The sequence below is a fragment of the Colius striatus genome, chromosome 22 (assembly GCF_028858725.1).
Source record: "Colius striatus isolate bColStr4 chromosome 22, bColStr4.1.hap1, whole genome shotgun sequence".
In the NCBI taxonomy this organism is placed as follows: domain Eukaryota; kingdom Metazoa; phylum Chordata; class Aves; order Coliiformes; family Coliidae; genus Colius; species Colius striatus.
Window position 1 is genome coordinate 2,585,731 of NC_084780.1, and position 27,937 is coordinate 2,613,667.

At 54.9% G+C, this 27,937-nt stretch overlaps 1 protein-coding gene across 4 annotated transcripts; it reads left to right on the forward strand.

The window, feature by feature from the left end:
- Positions 1–58: 58 nt before the first annotated feature.
- Positions 59–27,937, forward strand: FKBP5 (FKBP prolyl isomerase 5). 4 transcript variants are annotated; one of them, XM_062013568.1, is made up of 12 exons: positions 67–83; positions 525–644; positions 13,006–13,177; positions 14,032–14,176; positions 14,394–14,536; positions 16,007–16,121; positions 21,072–21,228; positions 21,886–21,976; positions 22,769–22,852; positions 24,105–24,290; positions 25,210–25,449; positions 27,528–27,937. In XM_062013568.1, exons 2-12 carry the CDS (start codon positions 607–609, stop codon positions 27,633–27,635), a joined length of 1,479 nt encoding a protein of 492 aa, XP_061869552.1. In that variant the 5' UTR covers positions 67–83; positions 525–606; the 3' UTR covers positions 27,636–27,937. The 4 variants fall into 4 exon arrangements, with proteins under 4 accessions (XP_061869554.1, XP_061869552.1, XP_061869551.1 ...); XM_062013570.1 differs by lacking the exon at positions 525–644 and having other exon boundaries at positions 59–83; positions 13,049–13,177; XM_062013567.1 differs by lacking the exon at positions 67–83 and having other exon boundaries at positions 467–644.

Sequence of the window (27,937 nt, forward strand, 5' to 3'; positions counted from 1 at the left end):
GCTCGGGGGCGGGGCGAGGCGCGCGGGGAGGCTCGGGCGGCGCGCGCGCGGGGCCAGTCGGAGGCGGGCGGCGGCGGGGCCAGGTGGGTGCCGCGGGGCGCCGGCGTGAGGGGCCCTCGGCGCGGGGCCGGGCCGGGCGCGGCGGTGCCAGGGCGGAGTGGCACCGGGTGTGGTGGGGAGGCGTGCGTGGGGCCGAGGGGCCCTCCCTGAGGCTGTGTGGGGGGGATCGCGGTGTTGCGTGGAGCTGGAGAGGCGTGAGGGGATGGTGCCCCCCCAGCAGGTGCTGTGGGGTGAAGGTGGGATGGGGGTCCCCGCCCCCCAAGGCCTTCCCAGCCCAGCTCCCAGCGCAGGGGACGCCCGGGGCGGTTGTCGCGGAGGTGCCCGAGCGCTTGTGGGGCCACGGGACAGCGCTGGGGCCGAGGCGAGGGGTCGCGGCGGGTGGGACTCGGCGTCCTGCGGCTTGTTCCAGCGGGACGGTGCTCCAGGGACGGGGCTTTTCTTGTTCCCACTTTCTCTCCCCGAAGGACGCTCCTGTGCTCGGCTGTAGAACGTTTCCTCTGATGCCACCGAGCAGAAACACGCTCTGGGGTGTGTGTGTGTCAGTGCATGGTTTCATTGGCAGGAGGTGTAAGTGATTGCACAAGGTAAACAGCAATATTTTTTCAAGCTTCCCCCCCCGCTGTTTTTCCCTTCTCTCTGAGCACAAAAACTCTTTGAAAGCTCCTTTTTTTATTATTAAATAAAAAGCACATTCCCGTGTGCTTGCTGTGATCAGGAAAGAATATTTCATGTGATGGGCTTGTGGGGTCACGTCTGTCACCGGGGTGCCCCTGGCTGGCAGCTTCCAGCTTGCAGCTGTGTTTCCATCCTCATTGTGTCGAGCAAATGGGACTCTTGAGGGGAAGAAAGAAAGCCAGGGATCCATAGTTCAGTGTTTTAAAGGTGTGTAAGGTTAAACGATGTCTCTCCATAATGAGCTGTTAAGTCGTCGAGGTGGATTCGGGACATGGACGTTTCCAGCCTGGAAACTGGCATTTGCAAGCTAAAAAAACTCAAAAGCACAGATTGCTCATTCCTGTAAAGTGTGGGGAAGCTGCTTCCCTCCTGCGTCCCTCCGGCCTCCTGCTCTGCCATGGGGAGGGCTGGGGAAGAGAAAACCATTCAATCCATCTGTCAGAGCCTGTATCTGGCCTTTATGGGCAGTTTTCCCAGAGGTGTGGTGGGGCTGGATGCTGTGACTCAGATGCTCAGGTTTTTATTTCCTAGAGACAAGACAAAAGTGCTGTGGGAGGGGATGGTAATGCCACTGAAGCACAGGGAAGGATGGCTGGTAAAGGGTTAATGGGAGTGGGGCTGAGCAGGAATAACTCTGCAGTGAAAGTTTTGCTAGTCCTGGGCCTTTGCAGTATGGTGAGTGCTGACAGCAAGGGGGGTGACCCAGCAGGAGGAAGGTGAGGGTGTGAAGGAGCTGGCTGCTCACAGGAGGTAGAGGTGCTGGGATGCTGGTGCAGGACAGAGTGGCTGAGCACACCTGGGGGTTTGGGCTGATGAAGCAGGTGGGGCTTGTGCTGGAGGAGATATGCAGTGTTGTGAGAATAAAAGCAGGTTTCTGGGGAGCTGGAGGAGTGAGTTATGGCTTCTGCAGGCCCTTGCTGGGAGGGACAATGACACGTGGCCTCTCTTGTGGCTTTGGGCTGTGCGGCCGGAGCGGGAGCGATGCTGGAGGGGGTTTGGGGAGGGAGGCTGGCACGGTGCAGGCTGCTTGTGATGCCCACCCAGCGTGGAGCAGAGCTGCTGCCACAGGGCAGCTTGTGCAGCAAGTTTTTTCTTCCTTTTTTTCTATAAGAAAGCTTCCCAGGGCTCTGTTTGCCCAGCTTGTGCTTCAGTGACGCTGAAGTCCTTTCCCAGCGCTCTCAGAGCATCTGCCTGCTGAGAGGAGACAGAGAGTAAGGACAATTCCTGAGTAAAAACCAAACTTGCATCCTTCAGGACCATCACTGTTGTGTAATTAGTGTGATTTAATTGTCAGCTTGCAGAAGGAGAAAGTTTGCAGTAAGGCTTAAGATGCTCAGCACCAGGACTCTGTCTGGCTATGGATCCCCAGGCTGGCTGCAGGGGAGGGCTGCAGGGGAGGGGGAAATAATCTGTGAGATATTTGGAGACTAAGATGTTCTCAGCTATTTACACTTTTAAGCTGTTGGATATTTCGTGTTTGCTCCCATCTATTGACATAAAGCCATCACAGCCCCTGGAGGAAGCTGTGCAGCTCGTGGTGCCGAGCAGAGGGAAGTAACACGTTACTGACCGAGTCCTGTTGTTTTCATTTGAATGCTGAATGTTTGTGGGCATAAAGAAAGGCCACAAGTGCTCTAATGGACGAGCTGTTCACAGAACTTGCTTGTCCTGGAGCTGACGAGGTTTTTCCATTATAGGTAGCTGGGACTGGGATAAGGATGTTTGATTTTGCAAGTGAGTGTGTTGGGAAACGAGGAAAATGCTAAAACCAGCGTCAGAGGTGAAGGGAGGGTATGATGAGAAACTGCAATGAAATCACCTGCTGCCTGAGATGGCCCCTGTTTGTAAATAGTGGTGGAAGAATGTAGCATCCACCTGTCTCTCAAACACCTCAGCCTCATTAGAAGTGTTCTCATCCCAAGTATTTTTCATTTTCCATTGAATCACTTTATTCAATGAAAGGAGCTGTGGGAGGCACCAGCTGACAAACAGCATCACCTCTGGGATGTGGAGCACCTAGAGTAGGGCACACAGGGACTCACCCAGCTGATGTCTCCAGAGAAGGAGCCTCCACAGCCCCTCTGGGCAGCCCCTGCCAGTGCTCCCTCACCTCAGCAGGGAACAAATTCCTCCTGCTGTGTCTCTGGAACCTCTTCTGTTGCAGCTTGTGCCCGTTGCCCCTTGTCCTGTCATTGGCCATCCCTGAGCACAGCCTGGCTCCAGCCTCCTCACACCCACCCTTGATGCATTTGTAACATGACTGAGCTCACCCCTCAGGCTCCTCTTCTCCAAGCTGCAGAGCCCCAGCTCCCTCAGCCTTTCAGCACAAGGCAGATGCTCCACTCCCTCCAGCATCTCTGTGCCCTGTGCTGAGCTCTCTGCAGCAGCTCCCTGTCCTTCTGGAGCTGAGGGGCCCAGAACTGGACACACTATTCCAGATGTGATCTCACAAGGGCAGAGCAGAGGGGCAGCAGAACCTCTCTGACCTGCTGCCCACAGCCCTTCTGACCCAGCCCAGGGGCTGGACTAGATGATCTTTTGAGGTCCCTTCCAACCCTTAAGACTCTGTGATTGTGTGACCCCTGTCCCAGGCAGGAGCCCTGGCAAGATGTGGGCTCCCTCTGCACCCCCAGGCCATGCACACGTGGCTGTGTATCTGTCTGTGCACTGCTGTTACCTACATGTTTCAGCTCCTCTGGGCTGGTGGGGCTGAGGGTCAGTGCAGCATCATTCCAGAACTGCAGCATCCTCACAAGCCTCCCAACCCCTCCCCTACCACACTGAGACCGAGCCCCCTGCACCCCACAGCACCTCCCAGCACTGGCAGCAGTGATCCCCATCCCCTGCCATCCCTTTGGCTTCTCAGGGCGTTTCCTTGTCCTCTGCAAGGGACATGGGAGCTCCATTTGGTGTGGGAACAGGCTGGTGTTTCCCAGCATGCCAGGAACTGCCTGGTATAATGTGGCATTTGTAGAGCATCGATGCACATGTGGCTTCAAACCTGCTGGTGGTTCCTTGGCAATGCCAGGTGCTGAGCTGGGAACCTCCCCCTGGAGCCTGGTTTGTTGGAGAAACCCCTCAATCTGTTGCAAGCAATGAGATGCTTTTAGAAGTTAAAAAAACCCCTCCAAGTGTAATTGTCAGATGATATTTTCTGGAGAAGAGGCTGAATTCAAGGGGAATTGGCCAACATTTGGTGTTTATTTTCCCTCTCCCAGTCTGCTGGGTGGGAGGACGCTGTGAGCCACCCGTGGAGCGTTACCAGCCTGTGCTGCACAGGGAGAGGAGCTTCACATTTCAGAGCCAGAGGTGGAATGTTTCTTTCCAGTGTCCTGAAAAAGGAAAAAGCCTGTCTGGGTCTGTTCTCCCTGGTTGTTGTGAGCGGCAGAGAAGACACCTCTGAAAGGAGCCTGCTCGTTTGCCATGGCAAAGAAAGCCCAGTGAGAGGGTGCCAGGGAGTGGGTAGTGGGATGTCAAGTGCTTTCTCTCTTTTCAGAGATGGTTTATATAACCTGCTTGGCTATATTCTCTTCTTTTCCCCCCTTTGGTTACGTAATCCAGGCTTATGAATGCGTTGGGAAATTGCATTCCCCACTGTTCCATGAGGGTCAGAACATCATGGCCTCAGCTTGTTAGGATGTTGTGCTCAGCCCCTTTGGCTGGCTGTTTCCCAAGCAGCTCAGGCAGGTGTACAACAGCCATTTACAGTTATTGTTAATGGCTTTGAAATGTTGTTCTTTTTTTCCTGTGTCAGCCCCTCCCAGGGCAGGATGGGTGCAAGCTGGTGCCTCTCCCTGCTGATGGAGAGCACAGGCTTTGCTGCTGGCTCTGGCATTCCTGATTTCCCAGTGTTTTCAGGATGTGCTGCTTGTGGCAGAGGCTTGGCATGATTTTAGTGGCAGGAGCAGCTGAAATCCTCGCTGGGGCTGGTGCAGACTTTTGGGTCAGAGCTGCAGAGCACCAGTGTGTAAAACCCACAACCACATCCCCTCCCTGGAACCTTGGAAGAGCAACAGCCTGTGAACATTTGTGGGGTTTGTTTTCCCCAGTATATATATGTGAGTATTGGAATAAAGGAAGAGGGGAAAAACAGGCTGGAGGGGTGGGCAGAGAGAAATCTAATGAGGTGCAGAGTGTTGCATCTTGGGAGAGAACAACCCCATGGACCAGCACAGGCTGGGGAATGAACTGTGAGAGAGGAGCACAGGGGAAAGGGAGCTGGGGCTGCTGGTGGGCAGCAGGATGAGCCTGAGCCAGCAACGTGCCCTCGTGGCCAAGAGGCCAATGGCAGCCTGGGCTGGGGCAGAAGGGCTGTGGGCAGCAGGTCAGAGAGGTTCTGCTGCCCCTCTGCTCTGCCCTGTGAGACCACAGCTGGGATGTTGTGTCCAGCTCTGGGCACCTCAGCTCCAGAAGGACAGGGAGCTGCTGCAGAGAGCTCAGCACAGGGCACAGAGATGCTGGAGGGAGTGGAGCATCTGCCTTGTGCTGAAAGGCTGAGGGAGCTGGGGCTCTGCAGCTTGGAGAAGAGGAGCCTGAGGGGTGAGCTCAGTCATGTTACAAACCCATCAAGGGTGGGTGTGAGGAGGCTGGAGCCAGGCTGTGCTCAGGGATGGCCAGTGACAGGACAAGGGGCAACGGGCACAAGCTGCAACAGAAGAGGTTCCAGAGACACAGCAGGAGGAATTTGTTCCCTGTTGAGGTGAGGGAGCACTGGCAGGGGCTGCCCAGAGGGGCTGTGGAGGCTCCTTCTCTGGAGACATCCCAACCCCAGCTGGATGAGTCCCTGTGTGCCCTGCTCTGGGTGCTGCTGTGGCAGGGGGGTTGCACTGGATGAGCTTTGGAGCTCCCTTCCAGCCCTGTGACTCTGTGATACATTGGGGTTTTGTTTTCCTTTCCCCAGTGAAGTGCAGGATGTTGCACCTCTGGGTACCTGCACTGGAGGGGATGGACCATGGGCTGCTGCTGAGATGCTCACAAGAGGGTTGTGTCCACAGGAGTTTTATCCCTGTAATTTCTCCTTTTCAAACAGCCTGCAGAAACCAGCAAGCAAGCATTTCCTCACTGGTGCCTTCCTAAAAGAACCAGATTGCTTTTAATGGGTTTGTGTTGTCAACTTGCTGTGAGGGGGAACCCTTTCTACAAGTGTTGAGCCTGTTGCTGATGGGGGTGTACTTGCCTGACTCCCAGGGGATGCAGACAGGCTGAACCTCTCTTGCTTTCTGGTGAGATGTTCTGGCAGGGAGCAGTGAGCTCTCCTGCTCATTTGTTTCTTCTTACTGCAGCTGAAAACCTCAGGGCAGCCTCTTATTTAACTTGTTCAACAAAAAAAGGTAGTTATAACTTGGATCTCAACTAAAACCACTTCAGAAGGTTAAAAGTATTAGCTGGGCAAAATGATTAAGCAAGTGTGATGGGAACAGTGTTGGATTTCAGTTACCTGCATGTAGCAGTGGCCTTTTCTCCCTTTGTTATTCTCTTAATTGCTTAGAAGCCTCCATTTGTTGCTGTAGCATCGATACCCTCTGGTCCTCAGGTCAGGGTAGAGGTGCCCACGTCCCTCTCCAGAGTGTCCTGTGCCAGGAGAGGATGCAAGACCACGGCCATGGTGGCACAGGGATGCTCAGGAGGATGCTCAGGGTGTACTGAGGTCTCTGTGGACAGGAGTGAATTGTGGAGCAGTGAGTGGCTGTGAGTAAAGGAAACCAGGGAGTCTGTTGTGGTCCCCAGTGAGTCAGGATTCACCTTGGGCATCATGGGGGTTTATCAGGGTGCTGGGTAATTGAAGCAGCTCTGTTTGTGGTTTGTGTTTTTTGTTTGAGTCAAAGTTGCCCTGTCTGAGCTGCTGGGGTGTGAGCACAAAGAGCACCCTAGGAAGTAAATCAGTCCATGTGAATTGGGTTCAGCAAGTGATAACTGAAGTTCTATGGCTTCACCATTGTATTTTAAAGGAGGGGAGAATGTCAAGGGGCCAGGATTAAAAAAAAAAACCCAACAAAACACCTGAAGCTGTGATGGATGGGTGTGAGAAATGGCTCTGAGTGGCTGGGGCATCCCTGTGTGTTGGCCTTATGTGGAGCTGCCTTGTTGGGCTCAAGAGGGTCGAGTTCCTGTGTGCCCTGCTCTAGGTGGTGCTGCTCTGGCAGGGGGGTTGGACTGGATGATCTTTCAGGGTACCTTCCAACCCTTCCTTCAATTTCTGTGATTCTGTGATGTTATTTTAGCAATCCCAGTTTCAATGTATGACCAGCTCAAGCACCGTCTCCCTGGCTCTGTGCTCCACAAGCTGGCACTGCAGGCACCTTAAAACACCCTTGTCTGTGGAAAAACACTGCTCTGGTCTGCCCTCTCCTGCTGCACAGGGCCAGTTTGCTCAGTAAGGAGGTGTTCTGTTAGAAAAGCATAGTTTCCTGGATCAAGGGAGAAGTGAAGGTCTGGGGAGAGCCGGGTGCTGTTCATGGGGTCAGGTGAAGTACAGAGGTGCATCCCCATGCTGCTGCCCACCTCCAGGGGCCAGGATTTGGGATCCCACATCTACCCCCCCCCCATGCATTCAGATTTGCTGGTTTTTAGCCTGTCCTTTGCATTTTTGATCAAATCCCTGCTGTGTGGCAGCCCAGAGCTCACAGAGCCCTTGTGGGGCCATGGGAGTGACAGCGCTTTGTGCTGAGCCTTAGAAAACAAACCCCAGGGCAGGCAGCTCTTTATTTTTCCATCCTGTTAATTGTCACCCTGACTTTCAGGAATGGTCCATAAAAAAGTTGCACAGAACTTTTTCTGGGGAAGGTCCTTTTCCTGGGGTTTTTCTCCAGGCTGATGGTAAGATGTTGTATGGAAACAGCGAGTCGAAGCGGCTTCCTGTGGCTGCCACGGGAGGTTTTGTCCATGGTCTCACGGCTCCTTTCTGACCATGGTGCAGCATGATCTGTGGCTGAAAACCACCCTCTCAGTTCTCCTTTCCTATGAAATCCTGGTTTAGAACAAAGCATATGTGGAGGGGGTTTATTTGGTTTGGTTTAGGGGTTTTTTTCCCTTCATCTCACCAGCTCTTTGTGTGAAGCCCCCACCGTGGGCACCTCCTTCCACTCCCTTTGCACTTTCAAACCTTCTCCAACAGTTGCATGGTGGCAAGATAAGACCCCTCAAACCCCCTCCCCAGCTTTTCTCTTCCCCCCTCCCTGCCTCCCTTTCCCCTCCAGTGAGCCTCTGCAACGTGAAGTTTCCATCTGGAGCTGGCAGATTCCCGGTATGCCGGTTTCTAGGAATCGTGGCTGAGGATGGTGTGCTGGGTGAAACCTGAGCATGTGTGATACCTGTCTGTCCTCAGCCTGGGGTCACACATCTGCATCCCATTCTCTGCTCTGCCTTCTCTCCCGTGTCTCCAGGCTGGAAGAGAAGCAATAGCCACTTGGAGAGGGGGTTGTAAAAAGAAATGGCTTGTTTTATGTGGTGTAGATGTCTCTGCAGCGTGTGCTGGGGTTGGCTGGAGTCCTGCATCCTCCTGGAGCTGAGCTGCTGTTGTTTGAAAGGTGTGTGCAAAGGGGAAAGGCCTTGGAGAGATGCCTGTTGCATTGCTGCCTGTGCCCATGCTGTGCCCTGGCATCGCTGGCACACAGCCTGACAAACCTGCAACACTGAGGATGATGAAAGTGGGGAAGGCACCAGCCCCTGCCCAGCTTAACAGGGGGAAGAACAAGGTGCAGAATGTCATTCACTGGGGCAGAGCTGGATTGCTGTCTGTTTGTCTGGCAGTGCTAAGATCAGGGATGAGTGCGGCAGCACTGCTTGGCTGTGTCAGGGTGCACAGGAGGATGCCCTGCCTGGGCAGCCTGTGCCTGCTGACAGGGCCTTAATTGCTCATGGGCATCCATCAGAGCCCGGGGGCATCGTTTGCTCATGAGCATCTGTTGCAGTGATGCTGCTCTCTGGCTGTAGGAGGGGGAAGGTAATGTTTACAGCCCCTTGTGCCATTGTGTGGGATGGTGTCTGAGGAAACAGCAGGTTTGCAAGGGGGAAGGATGGAGCTGGTGTTGTTTTTGAGCACTTCAAGGAGTTTCTGTTCATTCAGTGGGGCTGAGGAGGGTGCTGGGCCCATGGGTCGGGGTGTGCTGGGCTGAGCGAAGCACCCGGCTGCGTGTAGGAGCCCCCTGAACTCCTGAGCCCCTTTGTTTGCTCAGCCAGAGGGTCTTCATCATATTTCCTATTAATCAACACTGAAATAGTTACACTTGGAGGAGAGATTGTGTCCAGATGTTGAAAGCTCAGGATTTTAAAGCTTGTTTATTATAGCTCCTCAATTACAGATTCAGCAGCTCTGCTGAGTTTCAGATCATCCAGTGGAACAGGGACTGATTAAAAGCAAACAAGTGAAAACCCCAGACACTTTCCTTCAGCAGTGAGGAATAGCTTTGCCCTTTGGCAGGGCCTGGGGAGGGTGGAGGTGGCAGCTCTGTGTCTTGCAGCCCCATGCCCAGATGCCTGGATGTTGGCTGGAGGTCCAGCCCAGACCCCGGTGTTGGGCTCCAAGCTCGAGCAGGGACAGTTCTTACTGTCTTACAGGCTCCTGCAAAGGACTTTGCTTCAGAATGGGAAGAAGCAAGCTGTGCAAAACTGCCCCAAACTGGGCAGAACTGCCCCAAACATGCAAAACCACCCTGTCATTCACTCCATGTGCATCCTGGGCCATGCCCTGGGTGCCTCTGATCACCTCCCCATTGTTTTTATTCTCCAGTGGAAATCCCTTCCCCTTAGGAGTTTGCTGCATCTTGTGGTGGAAGGGGACCACCCCCCAGCCCCAGCCCCTGGGTTTTGAAGGGTTTAACCCTTCCTCACCCTCTCCTGCTCCCACCCACCTGTATTGACATCCCAGGGCAACAGGGAGGATGCTTTAGTCTGGCTCCATTTACAGACACAATGAGAGTGCAGGGTGTCAGAAACACCTACAGGCTTTGGCAGGAGGGGATTAATTAAGTCCCCTCCTTGTATCCAGAACATGCTTGGTCCCACAGTGAGAAGACTGAGGCTCTGCCACCTCCAGCAAGCTTGCAGGGCTGCCAGTGACAGTCCCCAGCTCTCTGCTATTTACATCTCAGGGAGCAGCACACGACTGTTTCCAATTAATTGGTGTTTTGGACCTCAGCCAGCTTCCTTCTGTCCCTCCAAGCTGGAGATAAGCAGGGGTGCCACCAGCCTTTTTCTCTTAACCTAGTTGGAGCCATTTTTCTGTTGCTGGATGGAGGAGCCTGGAGCTCTTCCCCAACGTGGGCCACGTCTGAATAGCCGGTCTGTGGGCTGCATCCCTCCCACTGCTCGTGACGCACGGCGTGTCCCCTCCTGCTCGCCTTGGCCGGCTGCCCTGGATGACTCCACTAATTGCTTACGTAGAAAAATAATGAGAAGGATGCATATGATGTATTTTTAGATGTCTCTTGGTGGGATTTAGCAACAGGCAAAGCTGGAGCCAGCACCTCCCTGTCCGTCTGCTGTGTCCCAGTGGCGGCTGCTCGCTGCAGGTTCTGCCCCAGGAAGCAACGCTTCTTTTGGAAGCTGCTTCTGGATTTTGGGGCTCCTCCTGGTCCTTAATAAATGGGTTATGAATGCTGCATCCCTGGAGCTGCACAGGATCAGTGCCACGAAGCCACGAGCTGGTGCATGATGCCAGTGATGTGCCCGTGCCATGATGGGCACCCAGCTCCTCGCCAAGAGCATGGGCACAGTGGTGGCAGGGCAGGGTGGACTGTGGTGGCTTGGAGACCATCTCAGTGCCTGAATCAGAGTCAGAACAGTTTGGGTTGGCAGAGACCTTTAAAGGTCATCTAGTCCAACCCCTTGCAAGAGGCAGGGATGTCTTCAACAAGATCAGATTGCTCAAAGCCCTGGCCTGCCTGACCTTGAATGGTTCCAGGGATGGGGCATCCACCACCTCTCAGGGCATAGAATCACGGGGGGGGGTTTGAAGGGACCTTTAGAGCTCATCCAGTCCAACTCTCCTGCTCCAGCAGGTTCCCCTGGCTCAGGGGGCACAGGAACGTGTCCAGGTGGGGTTGGAAACCTCCTGAGCAGGAGCCTCCACAGTCTCCCTGGGCAGCCTGGGCCAGGGCTCCCTCACTCCGACACTGAAACAGTTTTTCTTATGTTTCAATGGAACTTTTTATGTTCCAGCTTCATCCCATCACTCCCTGTCCTGCAGCAGTGTTCCACCACCCTCACAGCATCTGAAGGGCTGGAAGGGGCCTCCAAAGCTCATCCAGTGCAACCCCCCTGCCAGAGCAGCACCACCTAGAGCAGGGCATCATAAAAGCTGTCATCATAAAAGCTGCCTTCCAAAGTACCTGGTGGCAGATTTTCTGTTGTCTCTCACCTGTGAGGTGACAGGTCCCACCAGCACACTTGCCTTGTTGCAGTGGTTTTGTTCAGTGTTGTGCTCTGAAGCCCAAGCAGAACAGGGAAAGGGAGCAGATGCACATCTCATGGAATATCACCACAGACACTGTGAGAATTGTGCTCTGCAGCAAGTACTTCCCTTCTTTTTCTGTTTGCCTCTCCCATTGCAGGGCTCTTTGTGTCTCAGTGGTTTCCTGTGCTGGGGGGGCCAGGCTCCAGCTCTTCCCTTTCCACGCAGGGGTGAGGAGCTCAGTTCTTCTCTCAGCACAACTTTATCTGCCCTTGGAGCTGAAAACATCCTTTCTTTGCTCTTTGATGAATCCCCTGAATAAATGATCTCTCCTGCTGGTTAACATCAGCTTCCACACCAACAACTGTGGGAAAGTCTTGCAATTAGAGTGACTTTTCATAGGTCTGGTTTATGTCTTAATCCCCCCACCCCCCAATCTATTGCTTTCTAGTTCTCTGTCACATGTTTCCCTGATTCCATGTCGTGAGCAGCGTGGCTACCAAAATAGCCTCTGGTCTGAAGGAAACCATCAGGAAATGTAGTTCTTTAAACCACAGGCAAGTCTCATTCCACAAAGCACTGCTGGAAAAAGCCTGTGTTTGATGGAAAATGGGGCTCTTCTGGCACCTGGGCTGCTCGTCGCGACGTTGGGAGCGTGGTGCTCGAAGGAAACCCCCCAGTTTCTGAGGGTCTTGCTTCTCTCTATGCACACAGAGAGCTGGGATTGCTCTGGTGCTGGGTTTGCTTCAGTTTTTGGAGAAGATGCTGAGATGGGATCTCATTAATAGTTACAAATATCTCAGTGGTGGGTGTCAGGAGGTTGGGGCAGCACTGGTTTGTGTTGTAGCCAGTGACAGGACAAGGGTTGATGGGATGAAGCTGCAACACAAACAGTTCCATTGAAACACAAGGAAAAATTCAGTGTTGGAGTGAGGGAGCCCTGGCCCAGGCTGCCCAGGGAGGGTGTGGAGGCTCCTTCTCAGGAGGTTTCCAAACCCACCTGGACACGTTCCTGTGTGACCTGAGCAAGGGGAACCTGCTGTAGCAGGGGCTGGAGCAGCTCTGCAGGGCCCTTCCCACCCCACCATGCTGGGATCTGTGATTCTGTGCTTGCTGTCCATTCAAGATCTTGCCATGCAGGGTGATGCTTTGCTTGCCTGACACTTGGAGCCTGCTCTGTCTTTTTGGAGTGTTCTTGGTAGAGAAGAGAAAGCAAGGTTCCATGGGGTTGAGGTGCTTCTTTCCAAGCAATAATGTCTCTGACAGAGGGATAATTCTTTGTGGGAAATGATCTTGAACTGTATAAAGTAACTCAAAAGGCAAATGCCTGGTGCAAGTATTTCTAGCACCCACCTGTACAGGAGCCAGAAGGGATGGGTGAAAATTGGTGGCCATCAGCCCTTTACTTCTCAGCTGCAATCTCTTTTGTCTCTCCTGGCTTTGCCAGTGCCCTCGATGTCTGCCAGAGGAGGTGTTGCAGTGCTGGGTCCCACTGGTTTGGGTGCAGCACCCTGAGACGAGTGTCTGTGTTTTGGCTGCTGTCAGGGCTTGCTGGGCTGGCCTGTGCCTTACCTACTGGTGTGTTTTGGGGAAGAATTGTTGCTGGGACTGCAGTGTTGAGCCAGGGAGGCTGAGGGTGGAGGTTGGGGACCTCTGAGCATCCCTGCTGCTGCAGCTGCGGGGCTGTGTCTGGCTGCAGGTGCTGACCACGGCCAGCATCACACGGCGGGTTTCCTGTGCCCCGTGGCTCAGCAGAGCCTGGGTGGCCCCTGGGAAGGGATTTTCCTCTCTGCACACTTGAGATGTTCTCAAAGCTTCCTGCTCCAGCCCCGCAGCACAGTGAGCTGCTGCTTTCCTTTAACCCTTTCCTCCGCCCCCAGCTGCCGGGGTCCTGCTGACGCTGCGCCTGCCGTGTCTCCCCAGGCCCAGGGCGTATGCAGGGACACCATGACCACTGATGAGGCCACCAAGAGCGAAGGGGACGTGCAGGTGGTGGCTCTGGCTGAGCGTGGGGAGGACATCTCACCGGCTCGAGACCGAGGTGTCCTGAAGGTGAGGGGGCTGCGGGGAGGGTCCTGCCTGCCTGGCTGCGTGTTGGGGTCACGTGGATGGGCTGCACCCCAAGCCATGGGGTCACATACTGCTTCCAGGGCAGCAGGGCTCTGAAAGGCAGAGGGGATGGGCTTCACTTGGAGTAAAGAAGGATGAAGTGGCGCTTGAGACTGATGGATTCAGGCTGCTCGATGAATTTCACTGCCATTGTGTTCCTAATCAGATGATTAGCTGTAAATCCGCAAAGCATTGTTGTGTGTGACTCACAGACGTTAGAAAGACGTCCCTGAGGTCACCCAGTCTGCTCACAACCCCTGCTTCGTATTTAGGGCCGTTTCTGGAGAGTTGCACTCCCCAGTGTTAGCGCTCCTCCAGTTGAATAGGACCTTTCCTCTAAGAATAGCATCCTCCCCTGCTCCTCCTCAGCTCAAGAACTGCTTGTTCCAGGCCGTAGCATGCAAAAGAGAGACGTGTTGACAAGAAGCAAGTCGTGAGCTGACACACCCCTGCGAGAGCACAGAGGCAGCGACTCGCCTTCGCTTCGGGTCTGGAACCACAGCGTTCCCTCACCCCTGTGCAAAGGACAGGCAGGTCTCTGCTCCCAGCCCTGGCCTGTCCCCTCACCCCAGCTCTGCTTTGGGGGTTATTTTTAGGGGTTGATGAGAAGACAAATGCAATGGCTCCCCCTCAAGCCTTCCTTTGGTTTAGAGCAGCCCTGAAGCGCGTGTGCCTGCGTGGTGCTGTGTTCTCATACCTACACACACGTGTGTGGGCACAGAAACGCATCTGTGTGTGTGTCTGCATCCCTCTCCTGTCCTGTGGCCTCTTCCTCACGGCTGGCTTCTCTCCCTCAGATCATTAAACGCCCTGGCAGTGAGGATGAGGGTCCCATGATCGGGGACAAGGTTTACGTCCACTACAAAGGCAAATTGGCCAATGGCAAGAAGTTCGACTCCAGCCGTGATCGGAACGAGCCCTTTGTCTTCAGCCTGGGCAAGGGTGAGCTGCTCCAGGGGGCTGCTCGAGGCTGGGATGACCCCAGGGAGTTTGGGATGGTCCTGGAGGGGATGGGATGCTGCTGCAGACAGGTGGATGGTGTCAGCCCTGCCTTGACTCATGAGGTGGGGTTTTTGGGGTGCCATCCTTGCAGCACCCCAGCTGGGTGTTTTTCTGGGCTGTTGATTGCTCTCTCACCTCACATCTGCCTCTCTCCTAGGTCAGGTAATCAAGGCATGGGACATTGGGGTGGCTACCATGAAGAAGGGAGAGATCTGCTACCTGCTCTGCAAACCTGATTACGCCTATGGCTCTGCTGGCAGTGCCCCCAAAATCCCCTCCAATGCCACCCTCTTTTTCGAGGCAAGTAACACTGGTGAGCTGGTGTGTGCCTGAGCTGGTGTGTGCCTGAGCTTGCTCAGTCCCTGCCTGAGCTGGTGTGTGCCTGAGCTCCCTCAGTCCCTGCCTGAGCTGGTGTGTGCCTGAGCTTGCTCAGTCCCTGCCTGAGCTGGTGTGTGCCTGAGCTCCCTCAGTCCCTGCCTAAGCTGGTGTGTGCCCGAGCTCCCTCAGTCCCTGCCTGAGCTGGTGTGTGCCTGAGCTCCCTCTAGTCCCTGCCTGAGCTGGTGTGTGCCCGAGCTCCCTCAGTCCCTGCCTGAGCTGGTGTGTGCCTGAGCTCCCTCTAGTCCCTGCCTGAGCTGGTGTGTGCCTGAGCTCCCTCTAGTCCCTGCCTGAGCTGGTGTGTGCCTGAGCTCCCTCAGTCTCTCAGTCCCTCACTCTCAGTCCCTTAGTCCCTCACTCTCTCACTCTCAGTCTCTCACTCATTCTCAGTCCCTCACTCACTCTCAGTCCCTCACTCAGTCCCTCACTCAGTCCCTCACTCACTCTCAGACCCTCACTCAGTCCCTCACTCACTCTCAGTCGCTCACTCAGTCCCTCACTCAGTCCCTCACTCACTCTCAGTCCCTCACTCAGTCCCTCACTCACTCTCAGTCCCTCACTCACTCTCAGTCCCTCACTCAGTTCCTCACTCAGTCCCTCACTCAGTCCCTCACTCACTCTCACTCCTCTCTCTGCTCTGCCAGCCAGCTCAGAAATGAAAAAAAAAAAACCCACCCATAAAAACAAGCCAACGAGAAGAACAGCTTGGATTCCTGAAACGTGTCCCTGTGCTCCAGGAACTTGTGCCAGGGTTTTCTCAGAACTGTGTGGAGGAGCTGGGAGTGCAGCTCTGGCTGGGGAGAGCCCAGTGCTGGGGGTGGAGCTGGAGCGGGCAAATTCCCGGCTGGAAATGCACATGGGACAGAGGAAGCATCTGGGAAATGCCTCCAAGTGCTCAGATCCAATCAGTGCCACAGGGCAGCTGGAAAGCTGGGCTTTTGGCAGGGTGTGCTTGCTGGGCTGGGCTCCTCAGGACAAGATGGTGCAGCAGGATTTAGGATCTGTCCTAAATGAAAGCTTCGTTCTTCCAAGCCCAGGGGGGACTGAGCTGTGGGTTGGAGTGGAGGGGAAGCTCCTGCCAGCACCTGCTCAGCTTGCCCAGCACCACCCAGCACCAGCCATATTGTACCCTTACAGGCTGAAACTCACTTGCACTGTCACTTCATGCTGTGCCCCAGGTACTGGATGTGTCCCAGCTCCTGACACATTGGGTGTTGTGTGCTGTGGCTTGGAGGTGGCTTTTATGAGCAACTGCTGCGTGGCAGCTGGCTGCAGAGTGAGCTGGCTTGGCTCTGCAGCCAGAGGATGAGCTGCTGCTTTGGGGCTCTTCTCTTGCTTCTTATTTTCCTTCTCCTTCCTCCCCTCCCACCTTTTCCTTCTTGTTTTATTCTTCAGGTCGAGCTGCTTGACTTCAAAGGGGAGGATTTGTTTGAGGATGGGGGGATAATCCGGAGGATCAAGAAGAAGGGAGAAGGTTACTCCAACCCTAATGAAGGTGCTACAGTGGAAAGTGAGTGCTGGTCCCTCTGAGGTGGGGGCTGGGAAGGTGACCCTGCTCTGGCACAGCCCCACCTGCTTCTCCCTGCAAGGAGCTGCTGCCAGTGTAGGTGGCTGCGTGTCAGTGTGGGAAGCAGTTCCACCCACCCAGATGGGATGGAGAGGGGATGGGAGAGCAGTGGTTGGCTGCCTGCCCAGGGGCACTCCTGAGCAGTGGCACTGCCAGAGCTGCTGGCCAGGAGGCTGCTTGGGGAGCCTCGTGCCACGGGAGCTGCACGCTGAAGCCACGCTCTGAGGTGTGTGTGACAATCCACAACAGCAGCATGGAGCTGCTGGGGCTGTGCCTGGGGGAGGATGGAGGAAGCAAACCCTGCTGGGGTTCTGGAGCTCTGCCATTCCACCCCCCCTCCCTTTAGCACCCGTGGCAGTGTCTGGGATGTGCTGGGTGAAAACCCCAGCTCTGCTGTGCCTCGAAAGCATGAGGTGCTCCCTCCATGGCATCCCTTGCAGAGCGTTCCAGGCAGTGATGCAGGCACTCAGCAACTCCTTTGGCCTCCCTGTTCCAGCTCGTGATTGTACATTTGGTGGGTTTTATTCCATCTCTTACAGAATGGAGCCTTTTCCTTCTCCTGCAGCCAGAGGGCTTATGGTGATGGAGGGGAGGAAATTACTCCAAGGGGTTTGCTGAGCTGATGTGGTCTCAGCTGACATGGGAGGATGAGGAGTTGGGTCCCATCAGGCTCTCCCTATCCTGATCATGTTTTTGGAGCAGATGTTTTGTGGGGCTGAACAAGGGAAGCCAAGTTCTTTAGTGGTTATTTTGCCTTCCCCAGAACCACTGGTCCACAGCCACGGAGCTCACTCTGAACAGGAGGCATTTACTTTCTTTCCTGTCTTTCAGAGCTCCCATACACAAAGATGAACTCTTTAGTGAGGGAGAAATTGGATCTGAGCTGTAACAGCTCATAGAGCTCCCTGCCTTAAAGGGCTTTCTTTTAAGGAAAAATTGAGTTTCTGACTCAGGTTTGCCTGTCTGCCTCTGCTGCCCTGAGCATCCGAGCTGGGCACAGCTGCTGGCCAGGCTACCTCAAAGATGAAACTAAAAGGCTAAATATCATTGAAGCCATCACTGATGCAACATTCCCCTTTGTCCTGGTGAGGTCTGAGCTATTCCCAGGCAGCACCATGCCCAGTGTGCAGCACAGGGACAGCCCTGCTCCCTCCATGGCTCTTCCTTTTGCAGCTCGAGGTTTTCTGGGGCGTGCTGCTGCTTCAGTGGCTCAGGAGGGCACTGAGGCAGGGGGAAGGAGGTGGCAGCAGCCAGGAATCCTCTCTTTGAAAGGACTGATGAAGCCATAAGGCTTCTCACACACTTGGTGCCCCACAGCCTGTTGCCCCTGATCTACCTGTTTCAAATGCACATGTCCCATCAGAGCAAATGCTGTGAGCAGGAGCCTGTGTGAGGTCAGAGCTGTGGAGATTCCTGCCTTACCAGCCCATGCCATGGAGCCAGTGCTGCCCACCCAGAGCAGGGGCTGGGCACACTGCAGTGGTGCTGCCCACTGCCACGGCAACCCCTCCACTCCCTGCTCCTGTGGCCCTTAATTCATTTGCACCTCTCCATCCAGGGGCCAGAGACCCTTCAGCACGTGTCTGTGAGAGAGGACAAGGAGGAGCAGCCCCAGGCAGCCTTGCAGGGAGTATTTTGGATGCAAATAGGCTTTTTAAGAAATGCAGCAGTCTTTCTGGTGGACACTGTGCCAAGGCCATGGCCCAGGCTGCACTGATGCTTTATCTCAGCTGTGTCTGGGAGGTACATTGCCACTGGGGTTAGGCTGCAAGACACTGTGCTTCCAGGAGCACCCATCTCAGAGCTGGAGTTTTGAAAGTGGGGTTTTTTTAATAGGTTTTAATTTGTCCAGACCCTAATTCACAAACCTGCTCCCTGCACCCCAGGCTGTAGTTGAAATCTGGCATTCTGGCTTTCCTTTACAACCTTTCCCCCCCCTACACACACCCCCCTCCTCCTTCGCCTTTTTTAATCTGAGTACAAATTGCTGTCAGCACATCAAGTTCATGTGCCAGCCACACTCAGTACACTCTGTTCTGAGCTCTTCAAAAACAAAATAAATGGCTGCAGGCACTGAGAGAACAATAAGTCAGGGCTGCAACCAGAGGGATGTTCCTTCAGCAGCCTTTTTCCTCCCCCCCCCCTCATGTAATCCAAGAGCAACAGCAGACAGATGACCTGCTCCTGGAAACCCAAGCACAGGTTTTCCCTCTCTTTGCCTGGTGTATTTTCATAGAATCACAGAATCACAGCATGGGGGGTGGCTGGAAGGGACCTGCAGAGCTCATCCAGCCCAACCCCCTGCTAAAGCAGCTCCCACTTAGATCAGGTCACACAGGAACGTGTCCAGGTGGGTCTTGAAGCCCTCCAAGGAAGGAGCCTCCACACCCTCCCTGGGCAGCCTGGGCCAGGGCTCCCTCACCCTCACAGTAAAGAAGTTTTCCTTAAGTGGAACTTCTTGTGTTCCAGCTTTTGCCCATTATCCCTGGACACTACAGAAAAAAATGCTGCCCCATCACCTTGACACCCATCACTTAGATGTTTGATTAGATATTAATGAGCTCCCCCCTCAGTCTCTTCTCCAGGCTGAACAGCCCCAGGGCCTTTCCTCACAAGGAAGATGCTCCATCCCCTCAGCATCTTGCTGTCCCTGCACTGGCCTCTCTCCAGCAGTTCCCTGTCCCTCTGCAGCTGGGGAGCCCAGAGCTGGCCCCAGGACTCCAGCTGAGGCCTCAGCAGCTATGGCAGAGCAGAGGGGGAGCAGAACCTCCCTGGCCCTGTGCCCACACTCTCTTGCTGCCCCCAGGCTGCCATTGGCCTTGCCCACGAGGCCACGTTGCTGCTCATGGGCAGTTTATTCTCAGCCAGCACTGCCAGGTCTCTCTCCTGGAGCTGCTCTCCAGCAGGTCACCCCCAGCCTGTGCTGGTGCAGGGGGTTGTTCCTCCCCAGCTGCAGGACTCTGCCCTTGCCCTTGTTGAACCTCAGCAGGTTCCTCTGTGCCCAACCAGTTGAAATCCTGCTGAATGGCAGCTCAGCCCCTGGTGTGTGCAATTAAAAGAGAGTGAACCTATCCTTGAAGAGAAGGATCACAGCATCCTCCCATGAGAGGTCTTAGAGCAGGGTCTTCCTGTGGCTGCTGCCCTGCTGGGGACAGGGGACCTGGGAGAGCTGCAGTGCTGCTTTTCAGGGTTAGGGATTATTAGCAACATGCAGGGAGGTGGGGAGGTGGTGTGAGGTTGCAGGGTTACCTGTATTTTAGGCTGAATTTCCCACTGTTCTGTGCCTAAAAGAACAGACAGCTTGCTTTGAGGTGTGCAAAGGCAAAGGTCGGCCCTGGAGGAGGTGGATTTGCCTCTTGTCCACATCCTGAGCCAGGTGAGCTCGTGCCAGCCTGAGCCTCGTGGTCACTGCACTCCAGTGATGGGTGCAGGATGCATCCCAGGGTGCTGGCAGGCATGTGAGCATCCTCCACCCTGCTGCACTGGAGCCTCAACGTGGCTTTGGTGGCAGGAGGGAGGTGACAAGGCAGAGTTTGTCTCCCACGGTGGGAAGAGCAGCCTCAGTCTGTGTTAGTGCTGTTTAATGGCCAGATGCTGGGCCTGCCCTGGGGCTGAGGGACTGCCCACAGTCTTGCTTAGTCCATGTGTCTCATCCTGGGCACTTCCCATAGGTCCCAGAGCAGAGAAGTGTCTGTGGGGCAGAGATGAGCAGGTTTCCTTTAGGCCAGGCTGCAGTGATCTCGTGCAGAGCCTCGGCCCTCCAGGCTGTGTCTGGCACAGCAGCCGCTTGCCCTCCCCTCCTGCCACTCAGGGTGAGGTGCTGGGTGCCCTGCAGAGGCTCAGGTCACATCCTGCAGCTCTGTGCTGTGCTGGAGGGGCTCTGAGAGCAGCTCCCTGCCCTAAGGGCTGTTTTCTTCCCAAGCATCTCTCTCCTCTTCCCCCTTGAGCAGCGCTTGCCTGAGTGATACCTCCTGTGTGCTCTGCAGCAAAGGCAAAGGTAAAGCTCGTGTCCTTCCAGGCTGCCAAGTGCTGGAGCACAGTTGTGATGCCAACCATGAATGTTTCCTCTTAAAAGCCTTTTGTTTGTTTGTTTTGGCTTTTTTTCCCTCTAACAGCATGAGGAGTTCCTTACAAAATTGCTTTGACTTTACCCTTGCCTGCACACATCCACCTTGCACCCTGCAGCCAGCATGCAGAGCACAGCAAACTCTCCCCAAAGCCCAGAATGTCTCCAGGATCAAATAAATAAAGAGGAATCTTGCTGTGGAAATCCAGGCAGGAGTTCCCAGGTGGTGAATGTGCCAGGAATGTCCCAGGTGGTGAATGTGGCAGGTACCCAGTGTCCAGCCCGGCCAGCTCCGGCCGGCCTCCGGGGCTGGAACAGCACAGTTGGTAGTTGAAGGTTAAGAGGTGAGGGGGAACAAGTTTATCTTGTACTTTGAGTTCTTAGAGGCAGCAGAACAGAGCCTTGTTTTGGAGGTGAAAGGCAAGGCAGTATAGTGCTGTATGGAAGGTCTGTAATCGCTGTGATAACTGTGTGGCAACGTGCCAGGAGCAAGATCCAGTTCCAGTAAGGCTCGACTCGTGCAGTTGAGTACGAGGGGAACATATTAGTCACGATGTTTATCTGTTGTCTGGTCCTTGGTTAGATGAGATATGCCTGTCTTGCTTTGCAGCAGTGTTTCCAAGCCCTCCCCATCCCTCTCTGCTCACCAGGGGCTCCTTGGCTGCCCCCAGCCCCATGTCTCCCCTCCTTCCAGGGCATTTCTGCTGCATTTCTGACACGGGCTGTATAGAAGATCCTTTATAAGAAGCTCTCTCTGGAGCCCACCTTGCCTCAGTTTGGGCAGCTCTGGGTGCAATCCTGCCCCATCCCCTCTCTCCTCCCTGCAGTTCACCTGGAGGGATTCTGTGGTGGCACCAGGTTCGACTGCAAGGACGTGAAGTTCGTCGTGGGCGAAGGGGAGGATCACGACATCCCCATCGGCATCGACAAAGCCCTGGAGAAGATGCAGAGGGGGGAGCAGTGCATCCTCTACCTTGGGCCACGGTAAGCAGCATCCCCATGGGGATCACAGAACCACACAATGGTAGGGCTTGAAAGGGACCTTTAGAGATCATCTACTCCAACCCTCCATGAAGCCAACTAGATGCCATCTCAGCTTCGAGCATCTGAGGTCATCTTAGCACTTGTGGAAGAGGGTGATCCCATACCTAAGACTCTCTAGCAGTGCCTCGGGTTGGCAGTGCCAACAGGGATGGCAAGAGAGACCAGTGACATGCAGGCAGGAGTCCCGAGGGGCTTTACAAAAATCAGGTGAAAGGGCTTTATCCAAGTCCTTGGGCTGAAAGTGTCCCAGAATCACAGAATGATTGGAAGGGACCTCAAGAGCTCACCCAGTCCAGCCCCCCTTGTCCTCCTGATTGCTGCCAGGGCTGGGGCTCTACACTGGAGAGAAGCCTGTTAGGAAAAGGTGGGTTTGATGCAGCTGGAGAGGATGATTCCCAGTACATGGTGCTGTTCCCAGTACAGTGTTGTCAGGTCATGGAGAACAGTCACTACCCTGGCCCCAAAGTGTGAGAAAGCTGCAGGCACAGAGCTGGGTGTCAAAGCACAATTATCAGCCTGGGTCTGTGCCTGTGGACAAATGCTACAGTGCAGGTCCATCACCCCCTGTTCTCTGACAGCCCCTTTCTGCCCCTCCAGGTACGGCTTTGGCGAGGCGGGGAAGCCGAAATACGGCATCCAGGCAAACGCAGAGCTGGTGTATGAGGTTACCCTGAAAAGCTTTGAGAAGGTGAGGGTGGGAGCCTGCAGGTCCCTCCCTGGGTGCCAGCAGCAGCAGCCCCTGTGCAGCAGCCACCCTTTGTCCCTGGCAGGGCTGCAGCCCAGCCCCTGCTGCAGTGTGGACGTCATCAGGGATCTCTGTGTTCTTTAGTTGTTCTTCTCTGTTGGTTTGGTTTATTTCTCTGGCTGGGCTCCAAGGCTGGGTCTCTGATTTGTTCCTAGCCTTCTTCCTTTTGTACTTTCTGGGGTATTTTTTTTTCCCTGGGCTGCACAGATAAAAGTTGGTGTGTGCAGCCAGCTGGCCCTGAGGAGCTGGGCCAGAGGCTCCATGCAGAGGCTGGGCACAGGATGCAGGAGATGCCTGTGGGATGGGGCAGGTGCTGCTGTGCCATATCCCTGGCTGGGGCCCCAGCCTATCACCCTGGCTGGAGCAGGAGTGAGACCCACCACATCCCTCCTCTGCTGGGGAATCTCTCTCCCCACTCTCCTCTTCCCTCTTTGAGGGGTTTATTTTTGAGGTTGAGGTGGACAAACCACCCAGCTCAGAGTGAAGCTCCCACCCTGGCAGGGGTCTGTCTCTTGTGAAGGGCTCTGGGTCTGCACCCCAACACATGCTCTGGGTGTCTCCTCTTCTCCAGCCTCTCAAATTACAAAAGCTGCTGGACCCACCCTGTGCAGTGCTGCCCTGAAGAGCCCCTCTCATTACTGAGCAATCCCACAAAGCTGTGTGGTCCTGCGGGGTGTGGTGGGCTGCTCTGCGCTGCTCTGCTCTGCTGGCATTGCTCCCAGCCTTTATTTGCAGGCCAAGGAGTCATGGGAGATGGACACCAAAGAGAAGCTGGAGCAGGCTGCAGTCGTCAAGGAGAAGGGCACAATGTACTTCAAGGTTTGTAAATGTGGGGCTGGTGGAGGCAGAGCAAGGGAGCTGGAAGTGAATTTGGGGTGACCCTTGGATTTGCAGTCGCCAGTGCCAGGGAAGCTGTTTCCCCAGCCCCCAGCAGCACTGAGCAATGTGAGTCCTGCCCATGCTCTGCCTTTTTCTCACTTGCTGAGATACCTCCTCCTTGGCCAGCATTGCCTTTGCACACGTGTGCCCTGGCACATCAGACTTTTCCCAAGGGTGGATGTGACGAGGGTTAATGCCAAGGGGCTTTGCAGCTCCACTTCCTGGGCTGGGACATCCTGATACTCCCCTGCTCTGCACAGAGGAGGGATGTGAGTGTAGAGTCTGGGAAAGAGCAACCCCATGGACCAGCACAGACTGGGGAATGAACTGTGAAAGAGGAGCACAGGGGAAAGGGAGCTGGGGGTGCTGTGGGCAGCAGGATGAGCCTGAGCCAGCAACATGCCCTCATGGCCAAGAGGCCAATGGCAGCATGGGCTGGGGCAGAAGGGCTGTGGGCAGCAGGTCAGAGAGGTTCTGCTGCCCCTCTGCTCTACCCTTGTGAGACCACAGCTGGGATGTTGTGTCCAGCTCTGGGCCCCTCAGTTCCAGGACAGGGAGCTGCTGCAGAGAGCTCAGCACAGGGCACAGAGATGCTGGAGGGAGTGGAGCATCTGCCTTGTGCTGAAAGGCTGAGGGAGCTGGGGCTCTGCAGCTTGGAGAAGAGGAGCCTGAGGGGTGAGCTCAGTCATGTTACAAACCCATCAAGGGTGGGTGTGAGGAGGCTGGAGCCAGGCTGTGCTCAGGGATGGCCAATGACAGGACAAGGGGCAACGGGCACAAGCTGCAACAGAAGAGGTTCCAGAGACACAGCAGGAGGAATTTGTTCCCTGTTGAGGTGAGGGAGCACTGGCAGGGGCTGCCCAGAGGGGCTGTGGAGGCTCCTTCTCTGCAGACATCCCAACCCCAGCTGGATGAGTCCCTGTGTGCCCTGCTCTGAGTGGTGCTGCCCTGGCAGGGAGGTTGCACTGGATGAGCTTTGGCGATCCCTTCCAGCCCTTGAGACTCTGTGATTCTGTGAATGTCAGCTCTGGCAGAGCTCTTCTCAGGCCCCAGTGTGTCTGCAGGTGTTCATCTCCCATCAGTCAGTCTGAACTCCTGCTGAACTTGTAGGCTGTTTGCAGGATGTTTTGGGAGCAGCCCAAGTGCTGCCAGCACAGGCTCCTCCATCCTCGTCTTCTTTGCTCCATCCCAGGAAGGCAAATACCTGCAGGCAGTGATTCAGTATGGGAAGATCGTGTCCTGGCTGGAAATGGAGTATGGTTTATCTGAGAAAGAGTCAAAAGCCTCAGACTCCTTCCTCCTGGCTGCCTTCCTCAACCTGGCCATGTGCTACCTGAAGCTGCGGGAGTATGCCAAAGCTGTGGAGTGCTGTGACAAGGTAGGAGATGCAGGAGCCCAGGGGCTGGAGCTTCCTCCCCTCTCACATGTTTTCACTGGGAGTTTGGGGTTGCTTTAATTTCTTTCTGTATAAGAAGCAGTTTCCTAGCAGCACTGGGATGGTGGGATCCCTTCTGCACTCGAGGTTCCTGTGAATGCTGCCTGCTCAGGACACTGCAGGAACTACATTGCTTTTTGGAGTTCCAAATCCACCTGGGCACTTGCCTACAACAGCTTTTCTTCCAAAGCCAGGTCTGTGTGGATGGATGCTACATGGACTGAGAGCCTTTGGGTCTGGCCAGGCTGGATCTGAGCATTAGGTGCTGATGGGGATGCCACAGAGACATCTGTGTGGGTCCCAAGTCCACTGAGAGATGGGTTTGGGCTTTGCCAGTCCCTAAAATAGTCCCTAAAATAGAGACTGGCAAAAACCCCTTGTCTTTGTCAGGAAACTGTTCCTTTATAAAAGGCTCAGATTTAATTCTCTTGTGTGTAGGAAAGCCAGTAAAGCTGGTTGCCTTCATCTGAAAGGTAAATCATCTCTGAGATGCATGTCTGGCTTTTACCAAAGGAAAATGGTGTGGTAGCTAAAGCAGGGAGACAAAAGCATGTTAAGTACATCCACTCCCCTCCCTCTGAGCCCCTCTGGGCTCAGGTTTAGCATTTACACCTCATTTCTTGTTTGTAGATTTGCCTCCCACGGCTCTGCCACTCGCAGGGGGATTTTAAGCAAGGAGCAATAGCTAAGCCATGTTAATGGCCTGACAGCTGCTGATGGAGATGAGTCAGTTCTTGTTGAGCAAGATGCAAGTGCTCTGGAGACTTGAAGCCACCTTTGTCCTAATTTTGACAGATGGAATGAGGAGGAATCTCTTAGGGGAGGAATCTCCCGTTGCTGAAGGGAACTTGTGTGTTTGCAGGCACTGGGATTGGACCAGGACAATGAGAAGGGTTTGTACCGGAGGGGAGAAGCCAGGCTGCTGATGAATGAGTTTGAACTGGCAAAATGTGACTTTCTAAAAGTGCTGGAAGTGAATCCCCAGAACAAAGCAGCAAAGTCCCAGATCTCTGTCTGCCAGAAGAAAACGAAGGAGCACAACGAGCGGGACCGGAGGATCTACGCCAACATGTTCACCAAGTTCGCAGAGAGGGATGCAAAGGTGTGTGTGGGGGTGTGTGGGGGTGTGTCAGGGGGAGAAATGGGTTAAAATCCATGAAATGGGCATCAGATTTGGGGATCTCATTCACACAACAAGTATTTAAAAGGTGTCAAGAGGATAGGAGGGAACTTGCTTCTGTGGTGCCCAGTGCCAGGACAAGGGCTGATGGGCACCAGCTGGGACACAAACAGTGCCACTGGCACAGGAGGAGCAAGTCCTTTGGTGCTGAGGGGAGGGAGCCCTGGCCCAGGCTGCCCAGGGAGGGTGTGGAGGCTCCTTCTCAGGAGGTTTCCAACCCCACCTGGACACGTTCCTGTGCCCCTGAGCCAGGGGTAGCTGCTGTAGCAGGGGCTGGATGACCTCTGCAGGGCCCTTCCAGCCCCCACCACTCTGTGTACTTTTGGGGTCGTGCTGCCCATGCCATGGCACAGCTGGGGGCTGAAGCAGGGAGCTGTGTGTGGGCTCATCCCCTCAGCCCCACGTGGCACAGCAGCACTGTGGAACCTGTCTTTAACTCTCCTCTGGCCCAGGCTGCCCAGGGAGGGTGTGGAGGCTCCTTCTCAGGAGGTTTCCAACCCCACCTGGACACGTTCCTGTGCCCCCCGCAGAGCTGCTTGAGCAGGGGCTGGAGCAGCTCTGCAGGGCCCTTCCCACCCCTCCATGCTGGGACTCTGTGAAATGGTAGCTCAGGTTGAGGATGGAGGGATAGAACCTGCTGTAGTGGGAAGAAGTGGTTTATTTCTTGATCTCCCTTGTGCAGAGGCTTTGATCAGATGCTTGGTCATTGAGCTCCCAGGAGCTGGCTGTTCACAGCTAGTGACTGTCACCAGTAAAGTGAAATGTCATCCTGTCTGTGGCAAGGCCAAGGGTATTTTGAGACATGGTAGTATGGATTTCCTGAAGCTGGTGAGGCAGGAACCTGCTCCTGTGCTTGTGTGGAGGGATTGCTGTCTGCTAACAGGCTGCCATCCAAAATTCCTCTGAACAAAACCCAGTGTGCTGTAACAAGAGAGGTCAGGGCTTTGCAAGCCATCTGCACGGGTCATTTGTAGTGTAATCTCTTCTGAACCAGTGCCTGGAGGTTGAGACTGTGGAAGGAGTGTGTGGTGCAGACCCTGGGGCGCAGGCAGCTCAGGGCTGTGATGGGGAGAGCTGCTGCTGCTGGAGCAGGCAGGAGGCTTCACAGGAGGCTTCACCATGCCCTGCTCCTCCTGTCCTGCACCCACCAGCTGGGATGGGCTGCACTAACGGCTCCATCCTGGAGCTCCTTGTCCCTCTGTGCCCCTGTGGCCCTCTGTCCAGGCTCACTCTGTCACTGCTCTGTCCCCTCAAGGTGCTCCTGTCATTCCCAGCAGAGTTTGTGCCTTCAGTGAGCCACCGAGGCTCGATGTCTGCCAGACACTGAGCCAAGGGGATGGGAGCCTCCAGTGTGAGCTGCAGTGCTTGATGATCAAGGGCAGTCAAAGGGGAGAATTCTGCCTGCCCTGCCAGGCTTGGCAGCCTCTACTCCTCCCTGGCATCTGTATCACCTGCCTGCCACTTCCTTCTGCTTCCAGCTGCTTTATCTACCTGCTGAGGCCTCATCTGGAGTCCTGGGGCCAGCTCTGGGCTCCCCAGCTGCAGAGGGACAGGGAACTGCTGGAGAGAGGCCAGTGCAGGGACAGCAAGATGCTGAGGGGATGGAGCATCTTCCTTGTGAGGAAAGGCTGTGGGACCTGGGGCTGTTCAGCCTGGAGAAGAGACTGAGGGGGGAGCTCGTTAATAGTTGCAAGTATTTAGAAGGTTTATGTCAAGAGGATGGGGCAGCACTTTTTTCTGCTGTGACAAAGGGTCATAAGCTGGAACTCAAACAGTTCCATTTAAACATAAGGAAAAACTCTTTCAGTGCTGAGGGGAGGGAGCCCTGGCCCAGGCTGCCCAGGGAGGGTGTGGAGGCTCCTGCTCAGGAGGTTTCCAACCCCACCTGGACACGTTCCTGTGCCCCTGAGCCAGGGGAACCTGCTGGAGCAGGGGCTGGGGCTGGAGCAGCTCTGCAGGAGTCTTCCCATGCCCCACCATTCTGATTTGCTGTCTTGCAGGAAGCAGCCAGCAAAAGTGGGGTCAAAAAAGCAGCAGAAGCATCATCTTGTGAAAAGGGGCTGAAAACTCCTGGTGCTGAAGAAGAAGAGGCTGAAGGACACGTATGACAGAGGAGGAGGGAGGGGAGGGGAGAGCCTCCTGCCCTCAGCTCACTCACAGAAGGTTGCTGCCAGACCTTGGGACTCGCCAGTGTTTTCTTGTAAAGCTTGTTACAGTGTGTGATCGTGGAAGCAAAAAAGCACCTCACAAAGAGATAAAGCCGAAGCCCATCACCCTGCCCTGGGGGTGCTCAGGGGCTGAGCAGGAGCAGCAGGACCCTGTGGGACTGTGGCACGTGGAACAAAGAGCTTTTGATGGAGAGAAAGAGAGAAAAAAAACCCACCCAAACAAAATAAAGGTTGAAACTCTT

Coding starts and splice junctions, on each gene's coding strand:
- FKBP5 (XM_062013568.1), top strand. CDS start 607: ATGGTTTCATTGGCAGGAGGTGTAAGTGATTGCACAAG. Junction 16,122..21,071: donor TGAAGGTGCTACAGTGGAAA/GTGAGTGCTGGT, acceptor TCCTCCCTGCAG/TTCACCTGGAGGGATTCTGT. Junction 22,853..24,104: donor AGGGCACAATGTACTTCAAG/GTTTGTAAATGT, acceptor GCTCCATCCCAG/GAAGGCAAATACCTGCAGGC.